This window comes from Nycticebus coucang, chromosome 4 (assembly GCF_027406575.1).
Source record: "Nycticebus coucang isolate mNycCou1 chromosome 4, mNycCou1.pri, whole genome shotgun sequence".
Taxonomy (NCBI): Eukaryota; Metazoa; Chordata; class Mammalia; order Primates; family Lorisidae; genus Nycticebus; species Nycticebus coucang.
The window spans coordinates 26,750,303-26,771,998 of record NC_069783.1 but is presented as its reverse complement, the minus strand read 5'-3'; the positions used below and the strand labels follow the sequence as shown (position 1 = coordinate 26,771,998).

Sequence of the window (21,696 nt, the reverse complement as noted above, 5' to 3'; positions counted from 1 at the left end):
AGAAATCAAATGTCTTCTTCAGGAGATGGCTTAGCCTCTGATAAGGGCTGCTTGGCCTCTGGTAAGGGCTGCCCCCACTCCTCCCCGCTTCTCTGACATGGTGAAATGCAGCTGTTCTGTACTCAACATAGCACATCAGTTGAGGAGAGGGAGAGAAGTTTTTCTAATCCAGGGAAAAAGAAAAACAAATTTCTGCCACTAGATTTCTAAAAATAGAGTAGATTAGATGGTGAAAAAAATAAATGGCAAAATCGGGTCTCTGTCTGGTGCCCTGGAAAGGCTCAAAGTCTTGACGTCATGTTCCATCCACCGACTAATCCCAGATATCCCTGGGGGACCTTTAGAATCTGGGGAAAGCCTGTCACATTTATGGCAAAAAGGCTAGCACATGCTGAGTACTCAGCACGGGCCAGGAGCACACCACACACTAGACACCTGGGGGCAGGGGGTTGAAGAAAGGAAAGTGAGAGCTCGACCTGCACAGCTGTGAGGGACAGAATGAGGATTTGAACCCAGGTCTTTATCACAGTGAAGTCCGTGCTCACCCCAGGCACCACCCTAGGCCTCCAGAACTGCACAGTGCCACCTGAAGGTACCGGAAAGCCGGCCAGGAAGGGCGAGGGGAGCCCATCCCCAGGACCCCACTCAAAGCGACGTCTTCCACAGACTGAGGAAAAGGCCCAGCTCCTGGGGTGAGGCAGTCAAACTCCCAGGTGGTCAGAGCCACACTGTCACCTGGTATAAGAGGCATCCCTGGTGACTCATAGCCATCATCCTGGGTCCTGCTGGTGCTCTGCAGCCCCTCCCCAGATCAGGGGACAGAGTGGAAGTGGCAGTGACCCCATCCCCCTCTTCTGGGCCACACCCCTTAGTCCCCCTAGCCCCACCACTCACCATCCTGTTCCAGAGGCTCCAAGCAAGTGTGGTGGGATCCTGGGTCAGGGGCTCCTCCTGAAAGAACCAGATAAGAGAGGAGCCCTTTGCCTCCCCAGGAATGCGGCAGATGCGCTGCACACTGTGCCTCTCCCTCAGAGTGGCACCGGGTGGCCCTGACCCGCAGGCCCCTTCCCTCAGCCCTCCCTTCAGTAATGGAGGCACCAATGGGACCACTGTCTAGAGCCAGGGCTGGCAGTCAGAGCCTGCAGGAGCTGATCAAACATCTGGTTGCTCCGAGTTATCACAGGATTCTCCGAAACCAAAGAACGGAAGCAGCAAGGAGAGGGTGGCAGGGAAGAGAGTCGGGTGTGGTCTGAGCAGGAGGATGAAGGGGGAGCAGGGAAACCTGATGTTCCTCCGCCGCCTCCTTCTAAACCAGCGTTCTCAACCTGTGAGAACTTTCCCCTTTCACAGGGGTTGCCTAAGACCATCAGAAAACACATATTTCCGATGGTCTTAGGAACCGAGACAACCACTCCTCACGTACGGGGGTCACCACAACATGAGGAACTGTATTAAAGGGTCGCGGCATCAGGAAGGTTGAGAACCGCTGCTCTAAACCATCATTTTAAACATCCTTTGAGGCCTACAGGTGGCACAAGGATTCCCCCAGGCTTGAGCCAGGAGCCTGGATGGAGGAGCTGTTCCCAGACAGGGCAGGGAGGCTCAGAGGCTCCAGGGTCCTTCCTTGGTCTGCAAGTATGGACCCGGCCACAGCGCCACAGCACGTGGGTGGCCCCTTCTCAGCCCCCCTCCAGGGACGGATGCAGAGGAGTGCACACAGGGAGGGGACGAGCTGGTGCCCCCAACCCTCTCCTAAATAACCGTGATAGCTAAGGGGGACCGAGTGCTCCCTCCAGTGCATCAACTCCCTCCATCCTCACATCCACCCCAGAGGGAGGAAATGCTCACCAACGGCCTTGGATTTACACACATGGAACCAAGGCACAGAGAGCTCACAATGTGCCCAGGGTCACATAGCCGGCCCATCCCAGAGCCAGTGGCCCGAGTCCATGCCCTTCACCTCAGCCTCGAAGAGCCTGTCCCAGGGGGCTGGGCAGCCTCACCGCACAGGAGGGTAAAGAAAACCCTGCCGTTCCTGAACTGTGTGCCCTGGGCTCAGGGAGCTGAACTGGGCTGGTCTGCAGGGGAAGGGCGGGAGCGGGGGTGGGACCAGATGTGTGGCACAGCCTCCTCCCACCGGCACCCCAGCGCCCACGCAGCCCACGCTCACCAAGGACGGAGACAGGGTGATTTCGTAGAAGAAAGGCTGGAAAACCACGGTGAAGAACTCCTGCTGGCTGAACTTGCTGGAGGCCAGGAGGCTTTCCCAGGCTTCCTGGGGAGGGACGGAGAGGTGCACGCCAGGAGTGTGAGCTGGGCGGAGCTGCCCAGCCTGATGGGAAGCTCCTCAGCAGCCCTGTCAGAATCACCCACCCTGCCTCATTCTGACCAAGGGCGACTGAGAAGCTCCCTCTGTCTCACACTTGAGGGCTCTTTGGATGGGCTAAGTTGAGTTTTCCTTTGCCTCTGAAGCCCCCGCATGAGGTAGTGCTGGACGCAGACCTGAGATACGTCATCTGGGAGCTCAGGAAGGACAAGCCTGCCCAGCATGTCGCTGGGGTCCCCTGTTCTCCTCAACACCTTAGTTCTGTAGAGGCACATGTCATTAACTACCCAAGAAATATCATGTCCAGAGTGAGAAAGGGCCACACAACTCCACAGATACCTTTCTTCTTAAACAAAAATTGCTATATTAACACACACCAGTAGGAACCATGCTTTGAGCTGTTTGCTGATAGGGACGACACCTTCACTGAGCCTGCCACACTGTCCCGGGTCTCTTCTGCAGGCCAGAATGTAGGTTAACAGGAGCCTGGCTTGTCCGTGGGCTGTAGTCTGGGGAAACCAGCTCACCAGCCACAGAGGCAGCCTTCTAAGTGGCAGCGGCGACCAAAAGCATTTTGGAATGCTTGACTTTGCCAAGTTCTTCACTATCGTTTGCCTGAAGTGTTGCCAGTGTCCCCGGCTCCCACACCACCCTGTATTATGTCTGGGAATACAGAAATCGTCATTTGGAAGTGAACCTGAAGTGGCTCTCTGGTTCCTGACTTCATTCTGAATTCAGTGGGCGAAGGCCCACATTAGCAAACCCAACTAATATTTCCTGCCATCTTTGTTCTCATCTGTGACCACCCAGCACAGTGGGCTCCCAAAGTGGGCTCACCTGGTAGGACCACTGCTTTATGGCCTTAGTCAGCTTGGAGGTCTCCTCTGGGCAACTGCAGGACTCTGGTATGGGGCTGCAGGTTAAAACACGCCAGGAATGAGAGAGCTGGAGGCCGTGTGTGTGTGTGTGTGTGTGTGTGTGTGGTGGGGGGGGGGGTTGAGAGCAGGGAGCAGGTGCAGCCAGGCTGCTTCTAACAGGAAGAGGGGCTAGTGGGGCCTAGGGGTTGCTTGCAGTGTGGGGAAGGAGAAGCTGGAGCCTCAGAAGTACAGAAGGAAGAAAGCTGATGTTGGGAAGATTGGGGGGGCCCTCCTGGAGGGAGGGATGGGTGTGGAGAGGCCCTTCCCCACCCCTGTTGCTCCTGGCACCAGGAGCCACCTTCCCCTCACCCATTCCCCACCCTGTGCTCTCTTCACTGCCTCCTCAGAAGCTTCTTCCCCCTGGTACCCTCCTTCCTGTCACCCTCCTTTCTCCAGTTGCCCTTGCCCTGGCTTTGTCCATATGAACTTCTTTTCTGGGTTCAAAGCCAGCATTCTTAGAATTTGGCTCTAGAATGTTTAAAGTCTATGAAAATTTTCAGTAATATATCAGAATCAAGTCCTATGAAGTTAAACTGCATTTAGGCTACACGTTTTTCTAACCAATTTCCAGAACGGACACTTATGGCTCATAGATGTTTTGCTAAACCTTAACCCTCAGATCCTCCTGGCTGGGGTAGGGCCTCTGGCACTCTATCAACCAGACCAAAAGTTTTCTTTGACTCAGTACCCCAAACAAAACTTGAACTCTGCCACTCCCTCGTGTGTGAGCCCAGGTGCGTCCCTGCCCCACTTGGCCTCGGTTCTCTGCCTCCCCCTCACAGCACTGAGGCACATGTGGTGCCCCATGCAGGCCTGGTACATGGCAGCCATGTGACAGGTGCTGGTCCTCTTCCATTTCCCTTTTTACCTGAGCTGAGTACCCTGCAGCCAGCGAGAGGTCTTTGCCACCTCAGAGAGATCCACCAGGTTTACAAAGGTTTTGGGGACCTAGGAGGACACAGGGAGAAGAAGGCAGATGTTTGTGAGGTACTTGGCTTCCAGGGGCTGTCTGGAACTCTAGGCCCTGTTGGGGGTCCACAGCTGCCAGCTGTGCCATCCCAGAAACAGGTCTCACTGTCCCTCCAGTGGGCAGGGTGCCTCCCACCAGTGTCAACTAGGTAGCAAGGCAATAGTGCCAACAGCCTGCAGACTCTCTACAACAGAAGAGCTGCCAACCCTGGAGGGAGGGGGACTGAAAGCATAGCAAGCCCTTGGATTCACAGGACTTGCAGCATCATCACAGTCCCTCTGGAAAAGGGGGCCTTAAAGGGGCCTTAAAGGCCTTAAAGGTCCTCAAGCCCATTCTAACCCATCATTGCCCCATACTCGGTCAGAGAGAGGCCTCAGGGAAGAGTGGGGTCAGAGTCTCCCAGTGAGGAACTGGGTCTCCCTCAGAAACATCTTTTGGAAGAGTGAAGTGCTCTGTCCTGACCTGTGTTTTCCTTTCAAAGGGTGAGAAGACTGGGTCCTCTGGGGCTTTCCTCTTCCTGAGGGATCTTGATCTCCCTCACAGGAGCCCATCTGAGGCAAACCAGAACCCACCCCACCCCCTCTCTTAGAAGCCCCAGGTCCAAGGTCCCACGGAGCTGGGTAATTGTGGCCTTACCTCCTGCTGCAGGTAGTCCAGCACCCCAGTCAGCTCGCCTATGACGTTGGCCACGTGCCTTTTCTGTAAGAGGAGAGCTGTGTTGAGTGGGGACGGCAGCAGGGAGGTCCACGGGTGAAGATGCCCAGACTCACCTGCTGAGCGAGGTGGTGGCACAGGCCCCATCTACACCTGATTTTCCACAAACAAGTGTGGAGTTTCCAGAACTTCCTAGTTTTGTTTTTGTTTTGTTTGTCCATTTGCTGGTTTCCCCAGCCCGCCATCCACCAGGGAAAAGACAAAATTTCCCCCAGGTGAGATGTTCCATATGAAAAAGCACAAAGTCAAGGTTAGAGTGAGATAAGAAAGGGTGCAATTCTGAAGCTCACGCTGAGGGATGGGAAACTTATTACTCCCAGTGGCAGATGGGACTGCTTTTTCTCCTGAAGAAAACCAGGTCTGAAGGGAAAACTACTGACTCTGGATTTAAGGCCCCAGGTGGACCTCCTAACTTCCTCATGGTCCTATTTTATCAGCCTCCTTCCTGCCACATTTGCCCTAAGAGAAGGGTTCCCAGAGAAAGAGCGAGAGTAGGCTGTGTCCCCTGAGTGTTTAAATACATCTCCTACCCACCCAACACAGCCCATTCTCCCCTTCCTGCAGATAATGAAAATAATAATTGAGAGCACCTCTAAAACCCACCTGATTTGCCTTTTCAATGTGAAAAATAAAGTTTACATGGCAAACTCCTGAGCTGTCTGCAAGCTGACTGTCCCCTGAGGCAAGCTGGCTCAGATAGGCCAAGGAGCTGTTTCCTAGGGGGACACAGGCAGTGACTCTGGAGACAGCTGCCAATCACCAGCTGGAATTGCAGGGAGGGCAGCCCCCACCCAGCAGGAGGAAACACAATGTCCCTGTCCCATAACCATCCACCCTGCTTTGGTGTCAGACTGGCCTCCGGGAGCTGGATGCAGCTGGGTCTGTTGTGACAGCCAGCCATAAAGACTTCTGTCTAGTTTCTTCTGAGTCTCTCCCTATGCGTGACATTGAGAGTCACACTTTCTCTTTGAAAATTGTAGAGAATTCTAGAAACATCCTCAGCATCCATCTGTGCCACATTCAGGACATTCATTGTCCTTGCAGAGTGCTGGGGGAAGTCCTGGCTGCTGCTTCCCTGAGTGTACGAGTCCTTAGTCAGGGATCCTGCCCAGGGCTGCAGCCGGAAGTGAGCCCACCTGGTCACTCAGACACTGAATGGTCATCACTTAGGGCACCAATTGTCCCTGTTTCTTAGTGGAAGACATTATGTCCCTATAAAATGTCCCTCATCTATAAGGTCACATATCATAAACTTCTCCTTGAGCCCAAAGTCAGGAGAAAGCTTACTTCCCCAGATGAACCTGTGCATTTCTATTTATTGTGTTTTGCCCTCATTCAGAAGAAAACCTTTTATCGAAACATGGACCTGAATCCATGGGATTTATTACAAGCAATAGGATTAGTCAGCCAAAAGATAGGAACTATTTAGGTCTCTTGAATCAGCAAGGCTGCTCCTTGTTTCTAAAGGCATTTGCAATGAAGAAATGTCTGTTTTCCTGCCGTCATCAACTTTCTCATTTTTTTTTTCTAATTTTTAAAAATCTTACTTGTTAATAAAACTAGGCTTTAACTAGAGTCCAGACCCTAAAAGCGTCCTGGTGTTACTACTATGAGCTGGGTAATCATTTACCGCTGAAGTGCCTACCTTAGAATAGCCACACCTGCCATAGAGGCCTTGAAGAGGCCTTGAAACTGCCTGATGGACAGTTCTTGACTTTGCTTTACATGACTTTGGTCTTAAGAAAGCCCTGAAGAACAAATGTGGGCACAGACCCTTGTCTATTCCCTGTTAAAGGAGCCCAAAGATCTCTTCAAGGGAAGAGAATTCCAGGTCTTAAGGAAGGGCAAGACAGTAGTTTATCATGTCTTCTTAATAGTAAAACCCTTGTTTTCATTTGGACTTTCAGGAAGTCCTTGGCACGTCACAGGTAGAGGCAGAGCTGCTTGAAGGTGGTGGCCAGGTGCCCACCTTCTCAGTCTTGGCCGTAGGTGGCACTTCCAGTGGCCCCAGGACTCTGTAGAGCACATTTTGATGACCACGAGGGAGAGATCTACCTGAGATGTGCTTCAAGGAATAGAAAGATGCCATATAATATAAGAACTTCTAAATAGGGGTGCTGAGCTATACCCCAGGATTAGCTGGAAGAGGGAGATGTGGCCAGAGTCACTATCAGGAAGACAAAGAGGCGAGTGGTGGGCCTCAGTTGCCCTGGGAGGCCTCAGGGGGCCCAGGGAGTTAGACCTAGGAGCCATAGTGCCTGTTGGGGAAATGAAGTGGAAGTGGGACTTATTCTGGGCTCCAAGAATAAATTCTGCAGTACCTAAGTGGTCTTTGTAAAAGGAAAATCAAGATGGAAAACAAATGGAATAAAGAGGGAATTTGAGTGGATGCTGGCAAGTGTTGCTAACATGAGCTAAATTTCTGGAGATCAGTTATTGGTTTATAACTATTGAGAAACTAGAAACTAGAGGTATAATTACCTTTGTCTTATGTTTGTAACCAGTTAAGAGTGTGATAGCTCATGCCTATAATCCTATCACTCTGGGGGGGCCGAGGTAGTAGATTGCTTGAGCTGAGGGGTTCAAGACCAATCTGAGCAAGAATGAGACCCATCTCTGATAAAAAATAGAAAAATTAGCCAGCTATGGTGGTGCATGCTATGGTCCCAGCTACTCAGAAGACTAAGGCAGAAGAACTGCTGGAGCCCAGGAGTTTGAGGTTACAGTGAACTAAGATGATGCCACTTAGCAAGACTCTGTCACCAGGAAAAAAAAAATGTGGGCTTTTAAGTGTGAGTAAACTCAATCCATATGTCCATCTGTATCAAGACGACTAGACTCTGAGGGACTTTCACATGTTGACAAAAAATCATAAAGTTTGGGAACATTGAGTGTTGGAAGGGTTGTAGGGAATAGGTGCTCTCAGGAACTGGTGGGAATATAAATGAATTTGGCCTCTTTGGAAGTCAATTAGGCAGAGCCAACTCAAATTCAAAGTGTACATATCTGATCGGGGCTCCCAGTCTTGTTCCCGAAGCAGATCTAAGGAAATCTCAAAACAGGTCTCAGTCATGGTCTTTATCCCCCAAAGAAAATGGAAAAGGTGATAAAAAGTCAAAACTCCAGATCAAGGAGCCAGTCTCATCCCACTTCCCCCCTTCCTATCCCTCCCTCAAAGGCTCATTCTGTGTCCCTTCCACTAAAAAAAAGATACTGTTCTAGATGTAGCTCAAAGTCAAGATCAAGGACCATCTGGAGTTGAGAGATGAACCTCTAACTCTGCATTCTCCCACACTATTACAGAACACTTTCGCACTCGCTTAGGCAGCTACTCTTTCGTGTCTGTACTTGGCCTCTTTTGCAAGAAGAATCTCCTGAAAGCAGGGCACACAGAAATCTGATTTGTGGCCAAGTTTGATGAAAAAGGTAAAGTTCTAAGAAAATGGTGTCATAAAGTCAAAGACATTCTCCTTTCTTTGCAGGATTAACTTTGATTTTATACCTTTTGAGTTAAAATGACTTTTGTGAAGATTAAGCCCATTTAGATTTTTAAAAAGGATCTGCTTTTCAGATTTCAGCAGGATCTGCTACGGGGGCGTTTTTAATTAAAAAATAGGAAATCGAATAAAACAACTGTTTCAAGCTTTGACTCCTTAAGGCTTTAGAGGGAGAACCAATCATATTGTTTGTTTACAAAGCTTGGGTTATATAAAATTTAAATAAAAGTTTGCTACCAAGATGATTGCCTTATTTGAATAGGTCACTATTAAATTCCTTTAAATGTTGATACCTGCCATTTGTAACGATGTAAATTCTCCTTGGGAGTAAAGCAAGCTTCAGACCAGCAACAAATTATTTAGTTTGGATTAAAAAAAAAAATGGGGAGCTGCAATTCTATGTTTAAGTGTTTAAGCAACTTTCTTCAAATGGTTTTGACCTTGACTCACAATGTGAGACGTATTTCGCAACACAGTCCATATAGAAAAGAAGGAAATATCTCATGAGCCAACACTTACCTTACTATAGGCAATAAATGTGAATGTTTTATAAGTTTATATTCTATTTTTTACAATTTCAGTCATAATCCTTTAAACTGATTTTTTGATCCACTATAGTACTTTAATCCACAACTTGAAAAATTACTATATCTAGAAAAACACATATGCTCAAGTATTAGTGTTAGTAGGTATAATGGTCAAGAGTGGGGTTGGGCAGTGATTTTTCAACCAATGTGCCACAGCACACTGGTGGGCTGTGAGAGGGTCTTAGATGTGAAAAATTGTAAAGATTGTTAATTAAATTATGTTTGAAAGACATTCAAAGCACAGTAAATATTTTTTTTTTACTCTTTCTTTGATCAACATAATTCAAGTGTGCCGTGGAAGTTTAACTCTAGGTTCAAGAGTGCCATGAGATAAAAAAGGTTGACAAACAAGGCAGAGCCTGTGGCTCAAAGGAGTAGGGTGCCAGCCCCATATGCCAAAAACTGCAACAACAACAAAAACATGTTGACAAACACTGGGATTGGAACAGAAAATAAACAAGGCACATAAATTTCACCTGGCATTGGAGAAAAGAGAAGGTAAACTGAAATAAAAACCTTCATTATTTATATGCTGTGAACCCAGAGGCTCTGCAGGAATATTAGCCTACAAGAGCTGGTCAGGGAAGGCAGATTCCATCAGCATCCTCCAGGGCCTGACTTCACTAAAGGAAGGGGAGTTCTATGGTGGGCCAAGATCAGCGGGAACCTGGAGCATTTGGAGGAAGGCAAGAATATCTGTAGCAGGAGAGGGGTGCAGAAAAGGGGAGAGCAGAACATCGAGAAATTCCACCCATCCCTGTGCTGTGAGGCCCTGGGAGATGGCTGAGAGGACAATGGGCAGGCAGTGCGTAAAGGGCAGGGCCAGTGTAGTGTCAACCAGACTTTGGGCTCCAGGTGCCATTTCCATAACTGTGTCCTAGGTTTCTAAGCCACCCCTTACAATATCAGCTGGTCCTGATCTGGATGATCCTTTATAGACTCAAGTAAAAAGTTGTCAACAACATAAATAATAAATGGAGCTGCTTGTCTTCCATCCTGTTCCCAGGATCAGTCAGAGACGAATGCAGCCTTCCCATCACGAGTAGTGCTCGTGGGGTGACGACAGTGTGTATCCCGCTTTATTTCCTAAATTCAGTGCTTGTGTGAAGTCAGAATTAAAAGAGGTGAAATAATTTTTAACCAACTAGGAGGCTAATTTTCCTCAGTTGCAGAGTAACTGTTGACTTAGCTTATCTACACCTCAATTTCCTTTTCCTGACAGGAGGGATGGTAAGTAAAAACCACCTGTTCTTTGTGATGGTTTTGATGCACAACATTATGAATGTACTTAATACCGCTGAACTTCACACTTTAAAATGTTCAAAATGGTCAGTGTTATGTTATGTGTACTTTACTGCAATAAAAAATTGAAGGAAACTCCCCCCCCCCACGAAACGCATCCCCATGCATGTTTCCTTCTGCGCCCACCTCTCCATCCACCACCTACCCACCCATCTGCTCTACACTGACCCCAGCCTGACAGGTGGGGATCAGGCAGGTTTAGCTGACTGTCCCCCAACCCCGGCATTTGCAATCCCTCAAGCCTCCCAGCCTGCACTTTACCTGTTGAGCAGAGGGACACAGGTAACATTGGCTTGCATTGCTGAAAAACACGTTGATGAGCTTCCAGTCAAGTTGAAAGTCAAGTTGCTGAGGAAAAGGACAACAGCATGAAAAGTGGTAAGAACTTGAACCAAAAGAACTTCTTTCTGTTCATGTCTTTCCATAACCCACCCCCTTAAAATTGCACACAGGGATTTTTCCCCCCAAATACGAAGTATATGGTAGACGTCTAAAGTGCTTATAACTGCTCTAGGAGTAAATTTGATAAAGTAGATCAAAACCATTTTTTATTTAAGGGGCATACTTTTTGATCCAATCATTCTATTGTTCAAAACGTATTTTAAAGGAGTAAGGATACCTGAAAGATTTAGCTACAGCAATGACGTCTTTTTGTAAGAATGAAAAACTGGAAAAACATAAATGTCTAAAATCAGGGGTTGTTTTATAAGATGAACCCTATGCAGTTATTAAAACAATGCTGGAAAATGTAATTATTGTGATAGGAGAGTATATTGTTATACATTGCAAAAAGCATGCTATAAGAAGTATACATATCCAGTAACATCCCTGTTTTATACAATACATACAGATGTAAATGCTTAGAAAAAAATATGAAAGGAGATGTATACCCAATTATTAATTTTACTTATCTTTGGATATTAGGTTTAAGGATGGTTTTAATTTTTTTTTGTTTCTCTGTGTTTTTTTGACTTTTCCGTAATAAACATGCATTACTTATGTAACAGAAAAGAATAAACTTTTGTTTTGTTTTTTAAGAGGGAGCCAGTATAGTGTAGGAATACTAGACTGTAAATTAGGCACCTTAGATTTTAGCTCTAACTAGCTGTGTGGACTTGAACAAGTCATATGACTTCTTGGAACTTCAGTTTCCTCATCTGGAAAAATCACAGGGGTGGTATCAGCTGTTTTGCACTATAATCATATTATTATTTCAGAAATTCTGGAATTCTCCTCTTAGGGGGAAACACACTCTTTACAGCACAGCTCCCGCCCTGGTCACTAGGCCTGTATGACTTAGAATTACTTTCGTTCTAATTCATGAATTCTTTAATGGATGCATGGCTGGCTGAGACCACAGCTTCCATTGGCCAGTGGTCTAGGCTCAAAGATTGATTAGGGCCACCTTGCTTGCCTTGATTTGATATTTTTCCATAAGGACAGAAAAAAAGATTGGAGGATCTTTTTATAAACTTACATAAGGCATGACAATTAAGTTTACGAACTCATCCTAGAACAAGTGCTTTGTAAGATGGGCCAGGAGCTGGTGCCAGTGCATAGCTTCCCAAGTGTGTAATTTGAAGGTGACGGTAGTGATATTCAGCAGTGAGGTACATAGCAGTTTTTCTAGGATGAGTTCGTGAACTTAATCGCCTGACCTTGCATACATTATTGACTAAAGAGTATCTAAATTGTTAGGCAAGTAGGTAACAAGGCACCCAGCATGTATACTGGAATGCCTTCACCCAAAGAGCTAAAATTACTAATTCTCAGTAACAGCAACCACTGCTACCATGGCAGCTACGGACTTTTATTGATCATTGACTATCCCAGGCATATCTAATACCTCATTTAATCCCCTCTAAGACCTATGCTGCAGGCTCTTTCATTATCCCATTTCATAAATAGGAAAACTGAGCTTAGGTAGGTTAAGTGCCTTACCCAACATCATACAGCTAATAGTGGAGAAATGAAACTCAAACCAGTCACACCCTGGACCCCAGGCTCTCCATTGACTCCCTATGTGACTTTTAGCAGGACCACTCAGAAAACCATTCTGAACATAAGAATGTGTCCCTTCTCTTTAATAACCTCCACAGAATGGCCACAGAAAGGACTTTCTTTTTTTTTTTTGCAGTTTTTGGCTGGGGCTGGGTTTGAACCCGCCACCTCCGGCATATGGGGCCAGCGCCGTACTCCTTTGAGCCACAGGTGCCGCCCCAGAAAGCACATTTTGAAGAACCTAGGCCCTCCTAGTTGCTGAGTTCAGGGTAAAATGGTACCAAGGCCATCATCCCTTTGGTCTGATTGCTTCACAGCAAACATGCACAGCCCAATCCAGCCAGGTTAGGGGGATTCTTACTGGGTTCTCCTTCATGCTTCTCACCAGTTCTTGAGCCTGAATCCACAAGTCTCTATGCAGAGGAAGGAAGCAGAGAGAAAATGTTGTATTGTCAAGAGTTAAATGTTGTATTGTCGAGGGCTGGAAGCTTGCCCCTTGCTGCAGCTCAGGTGTCAATCTCTGCGCTTGGACCACCTCTGGCTCTGAAGGGCAGACATTGACCTGCTTTTTAAAATTAGGCCCTTCAGGCAGACTGAAGTCAGCACGGGAGAGGCATTTCGGCTTTGATCTCATACAGAACTCTATTTTTAAGCTTTTTGGACTTTGCCATCTCCCAAGTCCTCCCACCTACAAGCCCAGGGCCGGCAGAGATGCATAACCACAGAAAGACAGAGAAAGTACTCACTCAGCACCATGGTGGGCTATGGCCCTCTCCCTGGGAGGACACACGGGTGTCAGGACAGAAGGATTGAAATGCTGGACAATGTCTGAAAGGACTAAAGAGAGAGCTGGGTTGAGGCCTGCAGCAGCACAGCTGGAGGTCACCTCTGTAGGCCGACCCACTCTCAGGTGCGGTCCCAGGGGCGCTGCCCTAGGCCAAAGTAAGGCCCTCACACCCTGCCTTGGACCGTGAGCAAACCTGTAGCAGGACCCTGGAAGGGAAGGACTAAACCAAACATGGTCAAGTGCGAGGCCAGGCCCAACGCCAAGCCCTTTTCATGCTGCCTCACTCAACCTCAGTAGCAAACCTCCGGCAATCTTATTCCTAATTTAGTACAGGCCTGAGGCCTCACAGCTGACTGAAGCTGTTGGGATTTGAACCAGAGTTCTTGGACGGGAAGCTTTTAATTGTTCTGCACGACTGCTTCCTCAGAGAAAGCCCTGCCGGGACAGGGGCTCAGGCTGCTTTCCAGCCCCCCTCCCTCCTCTGCGAGTGACAGCAGGGCGGGAAAGCTCCAGGGAACTCGCTGAGAACACGTTCCAGAGCTGACAGCCAGGGGCCAGCTAAAAATAGCACTGTCAGGAGCAGTTAAGTTGTGTCCCACTCCTGAGAGAGGAGAGGGCAGAGTGGGGAGAGTGTCATGGAGCCAGACGCCTCCACCACCCTAGTCCTCTTCTTTCCTTGCCCCCACGAAGTGCCTCAGGGCTTTACAGCCCCAGGATCCAGCAGAGGGCTTTAAAGGAGCCCTGATGCTGTGCTGGCAACCAGCAGGGCGGGGGTGTAGGGGGAGGGCTGGCCTGAGGTCAAGACACTGGTCCCGTGGCTTTGTCACTGTGGGCAGCCACCTGACTTGTGAGCCCACCTTGGTTTTTCACTTCTCTCTAAGCAGGTGCCCGTCCCCACAGGTGGTGAGAGAGTGGAAAGTGCAGAGCCCCACTCTGGGTTACAGGGACAGTATGCTTGTGTGCACAGGGGCCACTAGCTCCCTCGCATGAAGATAGTCTGCAAGGACCAATGACAAAACACAAACATCTGGGGAGAGGTCTGAAAGAGACCGCTTTCTAAATGAAAGGTACCCTGTTTTCATTGGATTGCTTCTCTGTGACCAAACACGACCTGAGATCTTTTCACATAGATTTGCCCATCATTTTGTTTCAAGTCTGCTGTGTACCTGGCCTGTCCTCACTACCTCCCTCTTGGTTCCCCAACAGCAGTGAGCAAAGGGCACAGACTACAGAGTTGATGCCCTGGGCTCCCAGGATTCTGCCACTTACTGACACATAATCCTGAGACAATCCATGTACCTCCCTGACGCTCAGTCTTTCCACCTGCAAAATGGCCATGGTGGGCAAGACCAGGGGCAGATTTGCAGATCTCTCAGGTCCTGGAGAGTGCTAAAGATCTGGGATTGAAGGACAAGTGAACTGAACGTGAGCCAGCCCCACCTAACCCTGAACAGGCCTGATGTCCCCAGAGTACATTCTCCCAGGAAGACCAGTCGCTCCTGCCGCTGGCTCAGCCCACCCAGCTGCGGCATTGCATCACCATACCCCCTTCCCCCATTAGGTCTGCCTGAGGGATTCGGCTGTAGGCAGGTCCTGCCTCTGAAGGCCTCAGAGGTCTGCTGCTCCTGTGGCCAGGTGGGATTCCCAGCCACTCCATGTTAAAGAGGGGCTGTCAGGCTTATTCCAGAATGCATGAGCCGGAGGAAAGGAGACAGCTGAGAAATCAGGCAAAGCAGCATCTGTGGCCTTCGGGTCTAAACTACGCCCCATCTGCCCAGACACTTCCAAATGTACCACTGTGTTTCTTTTTTCCTGTCATTTAAAGGTAAAAAGGGCCAGGCCTAGGCACAGCTGTGACAGCTATGGCATGACAGTCCTCCTCTTTTAGAACCCTTTGACTCTTTCTAAGGAGACCCTCCTACCTATGACTTTGGTGGCCAATGTCTGCTTGGCTGTCAGTGGGATCCCGGAGGGCTCTACCTTCCCTGCTGTTCTCCTGTTCACCCCTGTCCTTTCCAGAGAGACTAATGGTTCCCTTCATGTAAACTCACTGCTGAAATGCTAGGGCTGTAGCTGCCTCACTTGTCTGTTACTCCAGCTCAGAGAGCACTCTCATCATGGTCTGTCTCCTTGCTCTAATTATGGTATACAAGGTGGTTTCCCTAGTTCTTTTTTTTTTTTTTTTTTTGAGACAGAGTCTCAAGCTGTTGTCCTGGGTAGAGTGCAGTGGCGTCACAGCTCACAGCAACCTCCAACTCGACTCAAGTGATCCTCTTGCCTCGGTTTTTTATTTTTAGTAAAAAGAGGTCTTGCTTTTGCTCAGGGTGGTCTTGAACCTGTGAGCTCAAGCAATCCACCCACCTCGGCCTTCCAGAGTGCTAGGATTACAGGCATGAGCCATTGCACCTGGCCCTAGTTCTTGCTCTATGAGGACAAGCATAGGAGACTAACATCCTGCTGGGCTAGCTCAGCTCCTAAGGACTTAGGGGTTTCAGGATGACTTCATAGGGTCATAGGGTATCTTTTATATTAAATATTAAAAATCCCAGATTACATATAGTATACTTACAAGCAAATTTGGATAGCAAAAGATCAATGTGTCAACAACAATTCTCTCTGAATAGTGGTACTACAGCTTTTTTCTTCATTTCATTTTCCTGAATCCAAATGATGTATTTATTTTACAAATGAGAAAGGATATTACAAAATGAAATGGACTAAAAACTAGGCCTGGGTCCTTTCCTCAGACAGAGGGGAATGAACCATGAACATTTTCCCCCAATAAAGTGCGACAACTCCAGCCCTTGGGGTCCAGGGAAACAGAAGCCTCAGGTCCAGCCACCCCAGCTGGCCCCTAACCCCTCTTCTGTGTCCCCCAATCTTAACCCAGGGCCTCGTAGCCAGTGGCTTGTCTTGGATACGTTTCTCACGGCCTCCATTCAGCCTATGTGACTGTTCATACTCAGGCCCTCCCTGATCTGTCCTCTCAGGGCACCCTCCCCTCTCTCCTAGGTGCTGGTGATAAAGTGGCCAGTCGAGTCCACTCTCTTTATTAACCAGAATGCTGCTGTGTCAGGAAGGGTGCAGACAATGTGGAACATGCTCTGAAAACCAGAGCTCACCTGTCATCACTTCCATGCACGTCTGCTGTGGCCTTTTCTCAGTCCTGCAAGTAGAAGCAAGCATGTAAGTGTCAGATTGCATTTGTCACCTGTCAGCAGCCTTCCCCTTGGCTGCGGTCTGTTTTATAACAAGCTTAGCCCCAGCCTTGTTCTGTTCTGGAACTACCCTTTCTGGAGTCAGAGGCCCCCCCTAAAATGTCACCAAAGTAGCCCAAATGGGGCAAACAGCTCCCCCTGGACCCTCCTCCTTTTCTTCTTCCCCTCTCTCCTAGGTTGACCCACAGCTGGGAGGGGATGACTTAATTAATGTAGAATTAATTGGCCCTGGCCCAACACTGAGTCATTCTCCAAGAGCAGAGCAAGGCGACCTGGTGGTGGGAAATAAGAACTCCATCTCTCAGCCCTCCCCACTTCTCTTCCTGATTCCCACAGAGATTCCCAGGCACTGGGGCAAGGGTATTAGGCTAGGAGGCAGGAGGCTGGGTTCTGGTGCCTGTTCTGCCACCTGCCCTGAGGGTGGCCTCAAAAAAGGCTCCCAACCTCTCTGGCCCTCAGTCTTCCCTCTCAGTACAGCAAGGAGACAAGATCAGAGCCTCTTGGAGGCTCCTTTCTGCTCCATCTGTGCTTTCCAGATAGTTACCATTTTTGCTCCTCCAGGTCAATCAACTCTGGGTCTGGAGGCTGGAAAAGATGCTCAGTGTTAACACCCAGCCAGGAAAGGAGGCAGAACCTCCCCCGGTGAGACTTCCAGCTACCTGTCAGAATACCCCCTCCCACCTACAAGACAGAAGGAACCTATGGATGCAGAGAAAGACCAAATCTACCCATGTTTGCACTGCAGGGAGGGGACAATGTCTGGCTTCCCCAGTGGCATGTTCGTCAGATGTAGGAGCAACAGAATGTGGGGTGTTTCCTCAGAGCTTAGGTGTGAATGTCTCACAAAGTCCTATTAGCTTTACACGTAGCAACAAAGGACTATTTTATTGTGACCACCCAAAATCTAGAAGTTGTTTTATTTATTGTTTTTCTCCCCTGACTAGAATGTAAGAGTCTGGAGCTCAGAAAGTTCATCTGTTTCATCCTTGACTATATTCCTTGGACCTAGAACACAAATATTGATTGAATAAATATTTTGGAATGAGCGAAATAAGTTTCTGATCCCCCATCCCCATCCTTGGCAGAATCCTGGGCAACACAAGACAGTCTCTGTTGGTCAAGTTCCCTAAGTATAGGGCTGGAGGTGAGACTATGGTCAATCCCTGAAAATCATGTGCCTTGCAAACTCCCAAGGATGCTTGGAATTGCTCCCAGGACATAGAAAATGCTTGGCAAATATCAGCTAATGCTAGTAGTGTTATTTTGACAGTTTCTGATGCAAATTCTCTCTCAAAATTCCTAGAAGACAGTATCCTCAGTGTGGTGGTGACAGGCAGACAGCTCTACATACACTGCCTGCCCTAGCCTGCTGCTGCTTTCTTTAAAGAGCCCATCCATCCCATCCACTCAGCCCAAACTCCAGCCCACCTATGCACCTGTGTACACCTGTAGAGCTCTCCAGGTAGAGCAGGTTGACTGTGAAATCCCTCTAACTGGGGACAGCGCCCTTTACTCCTTAATAACAGGGACTTTGAAAGGTAAATCTTCCAGGAGGAAGTGACAAGTTAAATAAAAATCACACAAAAATGGAAGTCAGGGACTGTAAAATGGATGTGAGATAGGTTAGGAAATAAGGGGAGCAGACCTCTGGGGCTGTGGTCACCTGGACAGCCTGTGCCCAACCAAAGGGGACAGCACCCATTGGCTTGAGCTGGTGGTTGTCAGAGGAATAAGGACCACAGCTGCCAGCATGAGTTTTCAAGAGCAGCTGGAAAGGCAGACATTTATTTGAAATCTGCTGGATTCAATGTTGGCTGCTGGTTCAATTAAAGACAGAGCTTAGGACCACCAATTTACTGCTTCTTTTGATTAATTGACTGATAGCAGGTCTTTTCCCCGGAACAAACTTGACTGGGGGTAGGGGTGGTGAGGTGGAGAGGAGGTGGGAGGGGGAAGAGAATAAGAGGAACAGGCCACGAGTGGGGTTTGGGGGAAGAGTCAGAGAAAGGGAAGTCTGAGGCAAACCCGGCAAACCCCCACTTCTCCATTTTGCCAGCTGCCAGCCATTTCCTCCCTAGTGGCTAAGTGTCTGCCCCATGGCCAGTACTATGACCCTGGAGACACGAAGCTTAGTAAGATGCAGCTCTACCCTCTGAGAATTTGATAGAGTGGACTGTAACTTCTCTGGCATGGAAACGTGTCTATGACAGTTTAAATAAAGACCCTAATTCACAGAAAGAATATTGCAGTGTGATCATATTTGATTCTGTATATTCCCATGTGCCTATTTATTGCAATTTACATGAATTGGGAGAGAGAGTTGAGGCAGAGTAATAAGAGATGTGAATGGGGTCTTCTATTTTTTATGATGTATACAAGTTTTATTTCTTATATTGAACATGTATCACAAGTGCTATTTGAAAATAGCTTTTAACAACATTTACATAACTGATTTGTAAAGTTCAATGAAGAAAAATGGGATTAATTAAGTGCTAGTTGTAGTCCCAAAGATGTGATTGCACCTTGGTTACAGAAAGCTCCAGGAACTTAAAGCGAAAGCTCGGCATTATGGACTACTTTTTAAAAAAATTTACTGTCTTCCATTATTTTTCCTTGATCAGTTTGTTTTTTTAACACCTGATCAGTGTGTACCCTGGCTAAGCTCACAATCACCATCTATTTCTCAGAACAGAGAGAGGAAGAAGGCTTGGCAGAAATGCAGGTTTTCTCCTGAAGGTCAAGGTGCCCGTCAGTGTGCTGACAGCAATCGGGGGCTGGGAGGCCATCCTGACTGAGCTGTCCCCGAGAACGGGAGCTGAGTGACAGGAGCTGTCAGCCCTACATAACTCACAGGCCTGAGAGCTCTTTCAGAGAAGAGACCAAAGGGTGGAAGTCAGTGAGAAACCCGACTCTTTGGTGGAGGTTTCCCTGCCCAGGGTGGAGGAATCCGGGAGTGTGCCCACAGGAAGTGTGCCCCACACCCCACACTCTGGAGTGTAAACAGAACTGTGCCCAGAGCCACAGGCTTAGCAAAGCCAACTTGCTATTCAGGGCACAGAACCTCTCTTCTCACTTTTTTCCCATCTCCCCTTTTACTCCTTTGTCCAGTGGAAATCCTCATCTTCATCCCTTCACGTACAGACCACACAGATTGTCACACATGCAACTTTAAAGCCACCAGCGCGGTAGAAGAGAACACAGGTGGGGAAGCTCTCTCTGCCAGCTTTCTTTGGCCCCACGCTACATTTCCTAAGGTCCAGTCTCTACGTACACACACCAGTACCTCCCTCTGCACACACTCTGCACAGTTGTAAGCAAGGGTAAGGTTGTAGGTCTGCGCAGCTTCACTCGGTGTCCAAAAAGAGTGACAATCACAAACATGGCAGGGCCCACATGTGGCAGGGTGTCTCACACAAATCCCAGAGAGGCGGAAGTTGGTTATTTGAGAAGAGATGAGGGAACAGGCCCAGGATGTCTGGGGACATTGGGCCGCCCAGCCATGGAGTGCCAGGTCGGAGGAAGTGGCTGAGGTTGCAGGGGCTGCAGGCTGTGGCGGGGACAGGGGAGGATGCTGGGAAGCAAACATGGGTGGGAGATGGAGTGAGGGGGTCCTGGGGTTGAGAGGAGAGTGTCCTGGTTCAGATGAGGCAGGCACAACAGGGCCCTGAGGCTGAGCAGAGACCTGATAAGGAAGAGCGCTCTCCAGCTGCAGCTGCTGGGGTTGAGGGGCAGCAGGGCTGTGGAGCTCTGCTAAGAAGGGCAGGTGGGATTAGGGGAGCAAAGGCCGCTAGGGAAAGGCTGACCTCTGCTCTCCAACCCTCTTCTCTCCAGATGCCTCTTTCTCTGCTCACTCCTCTCTTTCCTCTTTATTGCTTTCTTTCCCCTTACTTGTTATATAAAATATACCATTTACCATCTATTAACAACAAGCATTTGAAAAGATGCTCAGCATCACTAATGGTAAGGGGAATGCAAATGAAAACCACAATGAGATGCTGCTGCAGACCCATTAGGACGGCTACTATTAAAACCAAACCTACCTTAGAAAGTAAGTGTTGGCAAGGATGGGGAGAAATGGCACCCCTTGTGCATCATTGGTGGAAATGTGAAATAGTGCAGCCACTGTGGAAAATACACATACAGCGGGTCCTCAAAAATATTAAAAATAGAATTAGCATATGATCTGATAATACCACTTCTGGGTCCACAGCCAAAAGAAATGAGAGCAGGGACTCGAACAGATATTTGTACACCCAGGTTCATTGCAGCCGTATTTGCAATAGCCAAAAAAGTAGGAGCAAGCCAAGTGGCCATTGACAGAGAGTGAATAAATAAAATGTGGTCTACAAGTGTAACTACAGTGGAATATTATTCATCCTTAAAGAGGAAGGACATTCTGACACCTACTGCAACATGGATGAATCTTGAGGACGTTATGCAGGATAAAATAATATAGTCACAAAAGACAAATACTGTATGCTTTCACTCGTGTTAGGTATAGAGAAGCCAAAATCATACACACAGAAAGGAGAATGGTGGTTTCCAGGGACTGGGGAAAGGGAAGAACGAGGTGTTATTTAATGGGTAGAGCGTTTCAGTTTTGCAAGGTGAAAACGTTCTGGACATTGGTCGTACAGCAATGTAAGGATTCTTGACATTCATGAACTTAAAATTGCTAGGATGACAAATTTTATGTTATGTATGTATGCCACAATTTTAATTTTTTAAAAAATATATTAATATTGCTGTATTTTTAAATTTAGTAAAGAAATTTCTTCATCTTATAAAGTTTTAAAGATCACTTTAAAATTCTATGTGGTTTCTTTTTTGTTTGTTTGTTTTTGTTTTTTGAGACAGCATCTCACGCTGTTGCCTGGGCTGACGTACGGTAGGCCAATCATAGCTTACTGCAGCCTCAAACTCCTCGGCTCAAGACGTCCTCCTGCTTCAGCCTCCCAAATAACTGGGACTACACAGACTCCATGCCCCACTAATTTGCTTTTCCAATTTTTTATAGAAATGGGATCTCACTATGTTGCTTATTTATTTTTATTTTTTTTGAAATGGATTCTCACTCTGTCACCGAGGGTAGAGTGCTGTGGCCTCATAGCTCACAGCAACCTCAAATTCCTGGGTTCAAGTGATTCTCCTCAGCTTCCCACGTAGCTGGGACTACAGGCACCTATCATTAAACCCAGCTAGTTTTTCTATTTTTAATAAAGATGGGGGTCTTGCCCTTGCTCGGGCTGGTCTCAAACTCCTGCCATAAGCAATCCACCCGCCTCGGCCTCCCAGAGTGCTAGTATTACAGGCATGAGCCATTGCACCCAGCCTCACTATGTTGTCTAGGGTAGTCTTGAACTCCTGGCCTTAAGCA

The 21,696-nt window shown here is 47.9% G+C and overlaps 1 protein-coding gene across 1 annotated transcript in view; it reads right to left on the bottom strand.

Moving 5' to 3' along the window:
• The window catches only part of PLB1 (phospholipase B1), a 142,397-nt gene that overhangs the window by 96,279 nt on the left and 24,422 nt on the right, over positions 1 to 21,696 (bottom strand). The window contains exons 5-14 of the mRNA XM_053589696.1: positions 16,864 to 16,904; positions 16,224 to 16,267; positions 13,061 to 13,151; positions 12,676 to 12,727; positions 10,575 to 10,661; positions 4,850 to 4,912; positions 4,112 to 4,191; positions 3,164 to 3,239; positions 2,171 to 2,275; positions 895 to 951 (exon numbers count right to left, since the gene is read on the bottom strand). Coding sequence (XP_053445671.1) covers positions 895 to 951; positions 2,171 to 2,275; positions 3,164 to 3,239; positions 4,112 to 4,191; positions 4,850 to 4,912; positions 10,575 to 10,661; positions 12,676 to 12,727; positions 13,061 to 13,151; positions 16,224 to 16,267; positions 16,864 to 16,904 — 696 coding nt within the window. The remainder of the gene's footprint in view (positions 1 to 894; positions 952 to 2,170; positions 2,276 to 3,163; positions 3,240 to 4,111; positions 4,192 to 4,849; positions 4,913 to 10,574; positions 10,662 to 12,675; positions 12,728 to 13,060; positions 13,152 to 16,223; positions 16,268 to 16,863; positions 16,905 to 21,696) is intronic.